Source organism: Terrapene carolina, unplaced genomic scaffold (genome assembly GCF_002925995.2).
Source record: "Terrapene carolina triunguis isolate 2854851 unplaced genomic scaffold, T_m_triunguis-2.0 Scaffold62, whole genome shotgun sequence".
NCBI lineage: Eukaryota > Metazoa > Chordata > Testudines > Emydidae > Terrapene > Terrapene triunguis.
The window spans coordinates 62,766,136-62,777,512 of NW_020664413.1; the positions used below are offsets into that span (position 1 = coordinate 62,766,136).

The 11,377-nt window shown below is 43.5% G+C and overlaps 1 protein-coding gene across 1 annotated transcript in view; it reads right to left on the minus strand.

Annotated features, from left to right (window-relative positions):
• The window catches only part of ERBB4 (erb-b2 receptor tyrosine kinase 4), a 940,185-nt gene that overhangs the window by 208,497 nt on the left and 720,311 nt on the right, over window positions 1-11,377 (minus strand). Inside the window, exon 11 of the mRNA XM_029910528.1 lies at window positions 1,040-1,172. Coding sequence (XP_029766388.1) covers window positions 1,040-1,172 — 133 coding nt within the window. The remainder of the gene's footprint in view (window positions 1-1,039; window positions 1,173-11,377) is intronic.

Consider the following 11,377-nt stretch of genomic DNA (forward strand, 5'->3'; position numbering starts at 1 on the left):
AGAAAGAAAGAAAGAAAGAAAGAAAGAAAGAAAGAAAGAAAGAAAGAAAGAAAGGATTTTGCAATAGTTTGGTGTGTTTCAACAGGGAGTCCATTCAACTGTCTCTTTATGATAATCACATAAGCTGGTATCCAAGAAACAAAAAAAGAACAGAAAGAAGCCATATCGTGCATTTATTTTTAATTAGCACCTCTTGGGGTGAAAACAATTAACTAAAATCAGTTATGATTTGTTGCTCCTTATTATAAGGAAATGTTGGGCAACATGTTGTGTCATCATCTGGGAAATGAGATTCCACCCTCCAACCTTTTAGTTTTTCTTTCTGGTATATGTAACATAAGACCTTTACATTTTATTTTTCTGTCAAAAGACAGTTTCACACAGCTATGTCTCCGTGATCTGTGGAACTCCATCCTCCCAGTGAAGACTATACGAACATGTAAAAATCCAATGTGGGAGTTATGGGGAGGGAGAGGGGGGAGGCGGGAGGGAGAAGGGCAAAGAAATCAAACTCCAAAATTTAGCAAGAAACAATAGCGAGGGCATATGAGTGTTTTAAATCCTGCATTGCCAAAGCTTAACTCTAAAAACGCCTGCAGTTAGCTCTATAAAAGTCCTTGGCTTGGGGATAAGAAAGAAGAACATAATTACTAAGGAACGACAACTGTGAAGCATGAACTGACTATGGCTCCATGAATGTATACACTCAATGTTATCGCTTGTAACATAATTATTGTTGTTCCAGAGGGAAAAATAAATAAAAGGGAATTGAGAATGTTTGGAGTGAAAAAAAATGATTCTAGAAGAAATACCATATGAATCTATCCACTTATACTTCCACCTCAAGGCCAGATTCTGTGTACTCACACCGAGTAAATAGCACCTTACTCCACAGAGTGTTTCTGTTGAAATCAATGGAACTATTGGTGGAATAAGGTGTTACTCAATGTAAGGACATCAGAATCTGTTCCTGTGATTCCTGAACTGTCAACATAATCAATACTCTTTGGGGAACAAACAAGCAAATGTGATGTCTTACCCATCATAAAGGTTACAAGACTCTATACAGGTCCTTCCTCTGCTGAAGCGTTTGCAGGACAGACACTGGTCTGGCCCTGGCCCCCAACAGCCGTCACTTGAGCACAAGTTGTTACACACCTTTCCCTCTGCAGCTGAAAACAGAGAGAGGAACGAAGATATTTTTAGTGCCATTAGCTATTAGATTGCGAGTATTACTTTCTAACACACCAGAAGGCAAATCCTTCTCTCAGCATCCGGACACAAAGAAACTACTACCCACAGAACGGCCTCTTCCCCTCCCTGCCTCAGAGCAGGGAGGGATTCAGTGGTCTCCACAGCACAGCCCATGCATGGGAAGCAGAAAGACTGGAGTGATCAGCCCTTACCTTCCTAGACACCCATTGTAAATATTTTCCCCTTTCCCATTTCTTGCTGATGAATCCTCATGGGCATTTGCCAGCAGGGGGAGATTTAGCAGAACAGTTACATTGACGGGCCCTGTCGATTTGGGGGGATTACAAGCATAGGAGGGGAGGGGTGATATGTCCTCTCCTATAAAGCCTTTAGGCTGGGATTTGCAGAAGCATTCAATGTTTGCCTAACTCAATTTCAAGTCAAGTAGGATTGACTTCTATTAGTGTGGGGCTCAGCCAACGCTGGACTCTTCTAAGAAATGCTTGCTTGACTTGGGGGTCAACGGGAAGTTATTTTTCAGGGGCCTTTATCCAAAATGAAATCCCTGTGGTGTGTTACAAGAAATCCATCACAGAACATATGTTCTGAAAACAGCAATGAAATAACTTAATTAGACCTGACCGAGCTCAGAGCAGTGCAAGCAGCTTTAGCCATTTCATTATTGTTTATCGTGTGTACTATGGGAGCTCCCAGGGACCAATTGAAAACAGGGCTCCAGTCGTGAAATAAGAGACAGCCCCAGCCCCAAAGAGCTTACAGTCTAAGCAGAGAAGACAAAGGATAGGGACAGGGGATTAACATACAGGCAGACTGACCAATGTGAAGACAGCAAGGAGCATATTAGTGTGGAGCCTTTGTTCTTTTTCTTTTGTTATTTAAACCCTTTCTGTGGAGTTATGTTAGGAGAGGATGAGTCAGACAGAAAGACAAAGGAAGGGAGTGGTGAGAGGTGTTGGAGCAAGCAGCAAATCAGTACTGCGGAGAGAACGCAGGCTCTCAGCCATTCCATGCAGGCTCAGTTTATACTGATTAGACCAGCCCCTGATACCTGACGGAGGTAGGGTGACCAGACATCAAGTGTGAAAAATCGGGACAGGGGGTGGGAGGTAATAGGAGCCTATGTAAGAAAAAGACCCAAAAATCGGGACTGTCCCTATAAAATCGGGACATCTGGTCACCCCTATACAGAGGAGGCTATCATTCTCCCAGATGTGTGGTTTTTTATGTCAATTGGTGCCATGTGATAGACTGTGCAGATTAAAAAGCAAAGAGCTCTCTTTTAAATGTTCTGTCACAATTAGGAAGTAGGAAGACCCATGATTTGATAAAAGTAAAAGAAGCGATAAATGACAAAATATGTTGTTTATTTCTTGGTAGGGTTTTACTAAATGCCATAAAAAACAGACAGTAAAAAAATGACACGTCCAATCAAAAACATACACATATTATAGGTACAGAATAACACCGACACCTATATACACAGATTCACACAGTAGTGATAGCAAAATTGAAATAATTCCCCATACAAAATGCAAACACTAGTCTGGTGCTTGTGCAAACCTGTGCAAGTTACTATGGACATAGCCTATGGGTGTGTATTTTCTTGCACTTCCACAAGTGGATGATAGGTGGCAGTGTGTGGAGGTGATTAAAGAATGCCACATTTCCCTTTCAAGACAACAGATGGTGCTCTTATCGCCAGTGTCAGGGTTGCAACAGTGTTGTTAAGGAAGATTGTAATGGACAGCACCTAACTGCTGAACTGCATATTGAATATGCATCCGAAGAAGTGGGTTGTAGCCCACGAAAGCTTATGCTCTAATAAATTTGTTAGTCTCTAAGGTGCCACAAGTACTCCTGTTCTTTTTGCGGATACAGACTAACACGGCTGCTACTCTGAAACCTGCATATTGAGGTTCATCAGCTGATGAGTACAAAGCCCTCTAAAATCACCCCTGCAGTAGGAAGCTGCCTCTTCCCCCCCCCCAGCATTTTGTTTTTCCCTGATTATTCTTCACTGTATGGCACAATGTTCCATATTTAGTTTCTCTTGGGTGTGGAAGAATTTGTTCCATCTTCATGCCACAAGGCAGAGCGCCTCCATGTGCCTCATTAAACACTCGTTGAATATCTGTCATAGCAGCCCACTGTATAATAAAGTGCATTGCTGCATATATCGATTCCCTCTTTAACTCCGGCTAATCACCTATTTTTCATTGTGCTGCAATGTTCAGTGTTGGCACCATGTTTGCCGAACACATCGTTTTGATCTGTGAGGCGTTCCTGGCTTATGTCCTCTTCTATTTGTTATGTAGTCTTTTATCATACTGTGACAGATGATATTCATGTTGCAAAGACAGGATGCATCCCTTTCATCTGCTTTGCTTGTCTGGTCCCTCCTCCATCATCAGCCAGCTTACTGCCCACTGTATTTATAATAATAATAAATAATAATTAATGGAGATATCCCATCTCCTAAAACTGGAAGGGACCTTGAAAGGTCTATGCAGCACTTCTTAGGGGGGGAAACGTGCAATCACATGTTGCAAAACATGCTGCATTTTCATAGATTTCTCTTTGCTGGCCCCAGGCAAGAAGACAAACAAGTTATCTGAAAAGCCAATGACATACGCAAGGGCTGCAGCTCTGAGAATTATCTTCTACCTTCCCTTTGTCCTTGCAATTGGATGCTATCCTAGTTCCTTGGCTTATAAAGCTTGTGGGCAGAAGTTCTCCATTTAAATTATTTCTTTTTCCACACAAAATGCTTTTGTGGGCTTCACTGCTGAGAGAGGCTTATGGTATTTCACTTTAATCTCCTTCCAGGGACTGTGTGGAGAACTAATCAGTGAGTTGGTGTCCTCCAGCCCACGTGTACAAGCAGCTTCAAAAGGCAGGAGATTCACTATTGCGCTACAGACATCTAGGACCAAGAACAGGCCACAGATTCATCATGTCTGGAATAGTTTGGCAACTTTCCTTTAAGCTTTTTAGGCTAGAAAAGAGTAAAAACATCCACATGCTAAATAAAAAACAACTAAATAGCATTTCTTTCAGAGAGTATGCTCAGGTACATAGTTCCTTCTGTTCCTCAGAGCATCAGTCAGCTACACCCAAGCACAAAGACAACCATTAAAGTTAATAATAATTCCAGATGGCTATGCAATTTTTGTTTGAACATGTAAATTCTTGGCTGAAAGCCTATTTCACCTCAATTAATGGCCCTGATTCACTTCTCAGTTACACTATTGCCTACAGGATAAATGCTTTTGAAGTCAAAAGAACCAGACTGATGTAAAGCTAGTGTGAGAGCGGATTCAGCAGATTCAACAGCAGTCTATCCGTAAACCTATATTATGTCACTTGATTCTCAAACAACTCTCTAAACTTATTTTTCTAATATCCCCAAGCAGTTTTTGATATTTCATTCAGTTTGCCTCTTAATAATCTCCTCCAAAGTCGATGGATTTACACTAACCCTTTTTGTTTTATGTAAGCGGGGGAATGGTCCCGCTATTGTGGGGAACTTTCCTGGCTTCTGCACTACCCCGGTGAAATGGGCTAGCGAAAGGATCTGAGTCCTCGCTCCTACTTCTTTACCCAGAGGCCTCCCTGCCCTTGAGGACTCCCCTTCCACTCTCCTGTCTGGCAGAGTCCTCGTAAACCCCGACAAGGCTGGGCCCAGGATTCCTGGGGGGCTCGACCCCCAACCCTGCTGTGGTCACCCAGGACAGGGGCTAGGGTGTCCCCACTCCGGGGTACTCTCTCTGCACTGGGCACCTCCCTGACCCACTGATCATTTCATACAATTTAAAGCAAATACAAGTTGTTTAATTAACAATTAATTTAAAAAAAGAATAAGGAAAAATGGGAAAAAAGTTAAAAGGAAACACATCACCCGCTCTGTGGCAGGGAACATCACAAACCGTGTCTCTGGAATGTCAGGGCAGGTCACAGTCTGTTCCTTGTCGGTCCCAGGCTCCTTCTCAGGCCCTGGCTGTGCTGCAGAGACGCTGGGGGTTGGACACTTGCTCTGGCGGTGGCCACACGCTCTCAGGCTCTAGGTGGCAGGACCCTTCTTCCCAGCATCGCCCCCGCCCTGTCAGGGTTACGATCCCCCCAAGTCTGGCCTGCAGAGCCTCTTGGCTGAGGCATCTCCCTGCGCTGGGCCCACTGCCCAGGGTCCCCCTCACTCTCCCCAGCTGCTCACCGCACCCAGCTCCAGCTCCAGCTCCACTCGGCCTCAGCACGGCTGCTGCTGCTGCTGCTCTGCCTCCAGCTCCCTGGGCTGCTTCTCTGGCCTCTCTGGCTCTGGTTGGTGCAGCTCTGCCCCCAGGACAGGTCGGCTCTGCAGGCTGCTTCTGTGACTCTGCTCCCAGCTCTGACCTGCTTCCTGGCTGCTTGTCTGGCCCCTCTGGCTCTGGTGGCTGCAGCTCTCCTCCCAGGGCAGGTCTGCTCTCTCTGGGCTGTGCTCTGGCTTTGGGGCTGCAGCTCTGCTCCCAGCAACTTAGCTTGGGCCCCTGCTCTCTCCTTAGCTCGGCCCCACTCTGTCTGACTCAGGCAATTCCAGCTCACACAGAGGATGGGACCCCCCTGGCCTCCTGACCCTCTGATTAGCCTGCCCGCCCTGTCAATCAGGCTGATCTGGAGCATTGGCCTCTCCCCATTGTTCCTGGGGACTGTCAGTCTCAGGCTCCTGATTTCCCATCGACCCTTCCCCTTTTAGTGCTGGGAGTTAGCCAACCAAAACACCCCACTGAATGTTAGTAAGGGGGCAACAGTCCCCTTACATTTAGGCACTGAATCGCCACACACTAGCAAATGTCGCATGTATTGTAGACAACACGATGCTTCTTGTTACAAATATCCTTAGACATTTGGTTCGTGTTTCAGTGTCAGGGTGGAGGCCTGGACACAAACCATGACAGCTCCGAGGCTAGAGATGCCAGATTCCCCAAGCCACTACTATTGATATCTTGGCAAAAACACCATCAGCACTTCATTGCTGGATTCCCAAGGGTGAAAAATTGATCCACTGTTTTTTTACTGAGGCGTGGGCATGGGCTGTGAGTTGGCATGATACTGATTCCCATTTGCTGGTTTATGGCAACTCTCCACTGTTGAGAACAGCACTGAAAATATGAGATGCGGACTAGCTATCACTGAGTAATTCCATGTCATGTCAACCAGACTGTCCATGTGCTAGAGAGGAAATATTTAGAGATTGATGGTGCTCCTGTCAACTGACCAAGACCAAGACCAAGACCAAGACCATGACCATGACCAATCTAGATAAATAGATTAGGAGGAACAGAACAGCCCGCCCAGACCCACAACTGGTGATTGTGCCAGCGACCTACTTAAGCTGCAAACATGCTTTAAGGTAACACTAATGAAGACAGCAGCACTCTGGCAGTCACCTCCTCATGCATAACACAAGGTGGTGGGGGGGGAGATCCTAGTTAATATAGGAACAGACACTGCATAGCTCTTACTCTGGGGCACAGCATAGGGGGGAGAAAGCTGGGAGCAGGGAGCCTCCACTCACCCATATGTGGCCTATATAATGCCCGAGTCGAATTGCAGTCCCAGAACTCAACATAGGGAGTCCTCCTTGGCTACTCCCCGAGGAGCACCCACCACCCTAAAGGGAGCATCGAGGGTTAGAGAGCAGGCAAAGCAGTTGGTCTGCCACAGCTACACACGAGCCAGAGGAGATGGTTGGCCACACAGGGGGAGTAATGCTGCAGCCCTTTGAGGGGCAGTAGTAGTAAATTAGTGTAAATGACATGCATGTCCACTTTACAGCCCCTTTAACACGGCCGGAGTAGGTAACGGGGCCTTAAATGTAAATGAGAATCAGGCCCACAGATCTTTTCTCTGCCAGTGACTATGTCTAAACCTGACCGGAAACAGCGCTCTGCCCGGAGCTTCTGAAAGTTTGACAAAGAAACAAACTGTGTTAAAGGAAGAAAAAAAATTCCTCCATTTACACAGAAAATAAACCGTTGAGTAGTCTTTCATTAGGAGCCTGGTTTCCCAGTCTCTTTTGTTAAACAAAAGTTCCACAGTAATATTACTCAGTTAATTAAACAAGCAAGGAAAAAGTCAATTAGGCCTCAAAGTTTTATGAGCTTAATTGACTGAAAACACTACAAACTTGCTGCTTCTTTTCCAAACAGCTTTCAGTGAAGGGGTTCCAGCTAGGGGGAGGTTTAAATTCTTGCTCATTTACACCGCTTTATTGCTCTCACTGATTGCTTTTCCCAGTAGCTGGGAAAAACAGCTGCAAGAATTTCCTGACCTGTTGCTTAGTCTCCTGGGAGTGGAAATCATCTCTTATGATTTGTATCATGAACAGAACTATAACATATCATTTACAAGACTGGCGAGAGTTCTGAAAAGAATATTAACTAGGACAGGTCTATTATCCAGGATGATCTGCGTCCCAAATGGTACAGAAGAGGTAGAGTTCAGTTGTAGTATGTACACAGGTGATTCCTCACTGAGGTTGCTGGTAGCCTTCCCAAGTTCTTCAGGTCAGACAAAACAAAGTTTGTCACCACACAGGATCTCCCTATGTTGTGGTTTGGACCGAGCAATCATGGAAGGGACTGGTGACTATACAGAGCTCGTATTCTATTACAGCCCTGAGTATAAAGAACAGGAGTACTTGTGGCACCTTAGAGACTAACAAATTTATTTCAGCATAAGCTTTCGTGGGCTACAGCTCACTTCTTCAGATGCATAGAGTGGAACCTGTTTACATTTGCTCCAATCCCTCAGACAGAGATAAACACCTACAAGAGCTCTATCAAGCATTCTTAAAACTACAATACCCACCTGCTGAAGTGAAAAAACAGATTGATAGAGCCAGAAGAGTACCCAGAAGCCACTGTGACAGACCCAGACCAGTGGGGTACAGGAGTCTGGTAGAGGGCAAATATACTGGTCACTGGATGAGTAGTTTTCTGTTCCCTGAGTGACCAGAGCAGGGGCTGCACTAGAGTAATCAGGAACCTGCTAGAACCAGTTAAGGCAGGCAGGCTAATTAGGACACCTGGAGCCAATTAAGAAGAAGCTGCTAGAATCAATTAAGGCAGGCTAATCAGGGCACCTGGGCTGGGTTTTAAAAAGGAGCTCACTTCAGTTTGTGGTGCGAGTGTGAGGAGCTGGGAGCAAGAGCTGTAGCCCACGAAAGCTTATGCTGAAATAAATTTGTTAGTCTCTAAGGTGCCACAAGAACTCCTGTCTTTTTGCGGATACAGACTAACACAGCTGCTACTTTGTAACCCCTGAGTATGTTAGCAATGTTTTTAATAAAGGACATCAAAGCATTGATTTGTTTTAACCATACTTTAAGGGGGGGGGGGAAATTCATGAATGTGGAAAAAATTTTCAGCTGTAGTATTTCTCAAAGAGCTTCATGTACAATACAGTACTGTTGTCCATAGATACTGAAAATCACATTGGTTATCTGGCACCTAGATAGATTGGACTAAACAGGATAACAAAATACCACTCTTGGCAGCAGGAGAACCATTAGATTTTTTCTGGTTTTAAATAGGTCTCCAGGAGAAGAAGTGAGCGGAGCTTGTGCAAAGGACAATGCAGAATCCGAGCACTCTGAACGCATTTGCACAGAACCCGCCAAACCCGCAAAACACGCACTATGCTCCACTGACTTCACCTCAGCACATCCCGGATTTAATTCAAATAGCTACTTGTTGTCTCCAATCTGTACTTCTTCAAAGTATTTTTATCTGAATTTTTCCTGACCCTACTCCTTACCCAGTTATACCATAGTACATATCACTCACATCCCCAAGCCATAGGTGAATCATACTAATCAAACAACATGTACATTGATGATCTCCATCCAGGGCCAGCTCCAGGGTTTTGGCCGCCCCAAGCAGCCAAAAAAAAAAAAACCCCCCTCGCGCTCCCCGGCGACAATTCAGCAGGAGGTCCTTCGCTCCGAGCTGGAGTGAGGGACCGTTCGCCGAATTGCCGCCGAATAGCTGGACGTGCCGCCTCTCTCCGGAGCGGCCGCCCCAAGCACCTGCTTGCCAGGCTGGTGCCTGGAGCCGGCCCTGTCTCCATCAAATTTCAGCCACACATATATACAGATTCCTTTGACTGTACCCAGAGTATTAAACTTTATTAAAAGAAGTTGCTGTGTCAACATAGTAATAAAATAATAAATAATAATAATAATTCAAGATATTGGTTTCAGAGTAGCAGCCGTGTTAGTCTGTATCCGCAAAAAGAACAGGAGTATTTGTGGCACCTTAGAGACTAACAAATACATTTGTTAGTCTCTAAGGTGCCACAAGTACTCCTGTTCTTTTTTCAAGGTATTGGATGACTCAATAGCTCTTATCCATGTCTAAATTTGATGATGACCCACAACATTTAGAGAGGGGTCTTTCATCTAATGTCCCAATTGAACAACAATAATTTGGCTATCCACTCAACCAGCAATGTACAGGAATCACCCTCAATAAGATGTTTGTTCTCTGGGAATGAAGGCACCTGAAGAAAAGTGGAAGTGGTTTGTCAACTTATGTTACTTTAGTTCTCAGTCTTGCAAAGACTTATGCCTGGGTGTTACTTTACATCTTGTGAGTAGCCCCATCGAAGTCAAAGGCCATAATGTGAAGCACAGGATTGGGGTCTTGGTTAGCTAAATAAACATGTATTAGACAGAATATACATTAAAGGACTAAATCTGATAAATGGGAAGATCATTTGTAGAAACTGGTCGTAAAAAAGGATATTTTAAAGAAATACTTAGTATTGCGTAAGCATCTTGCTTCACTGAAGGAGGCTGTTGTCACTTTTTAAAACAAGACTTTACAACAGTTGCTCACTTTGGTGACATAAGTAAATAAGACTGAAGAATTGGCTTTGGCATTTAAGACCACAAGAAATCAAAGTCTCAGTTGTGGAAAGGCAAATATTTTACAGACTTTTTTATTAATTAATTAATTTCATGGTTGATTTAAGCACCTGTTCAACAATTTAAAAAAATAGCTGCCGTCTTTTAGTTCCTTTGGACTGCCCCAATTTCCAATGCTTTCTAATGCCAAGATTAAGACTCTCAGTTCAGCTTTGCACAAGCAAACAGTCAAAAAAGGCACTTCCCATTTGCCTATTAATTAGGGTTCATTATATTGAAATTATTACTGATTTACTGTTCTTTGTAATTGAATGTGTAGTGATTAGAATGTGTTTTTTTAATATATATTTTTACATGGGAATTTCTGTTTAAATAGCATGTATCGATGTAATGAAATGACTCAGGACATAAAATTGAGAGAGTCTTATCAAACTGAAACTACAGAGGAATTTTAGGTAGGCAAAATGTAATTACCCCACTTGGAATCTCAACAAGATAGGTGTATCCACAGCCCATGAAAAAAAGACAGGCAGTAAGAAATCATTATTTCCAGGTGCTTATTACTAAGCCATAAAAATGTGCTCTGAACTGAAACTTGATAGGGAAGGATTGAAATTTTGAGGTAACTTCTAAAAATGCATTAGTCTGGTCTTTTTGGGTTTTGGTCCTCCTGTATGTTAAAATGCTCTTTTCTTTCCCATACAGTCAAAGTACACAATACATTTAGCTTTCAAAAGATGTTACTGCTTATGACAGCAATTCATTTTCATTCAGATTTTCAGAAAATATGCTTATATCCTCTCAATGGGCTTGCACAGGGTACAGGTGTGCACCCAGTATGTTTCCACAGGATAGAGAGAAAACATGAAAATTAGCTATTTAAGTACATAGCCAACGACCAATCATTTCTTCACAGGCAAGATCCAAAGCCCACTGAATTCAGTAGACAGACTTCTATTGACTTCATCAATTGACTTCAAATCAGGCTTTATTATAGTATAATAATTTATTCAAGTTTTTAATTGGCTGCTAAATTGATATGATTCACAACAAGTAACAGTTTATCTAGAAAGGTTTCATTGGACACTGTATGAGCCCATCAAACTGGAAGATTTTAAACAACTTTTTACACAAAAGCAATCTTTCTAAATTCATATTTAATTAAAAAGCAACAGAGGGTCCTGTGGCACCTTTAAGACTAACAGAAGTATTGGGAGCATAAGCTTTCGTGGGTAAGAACCTCACTTCTTCAGATGCAAG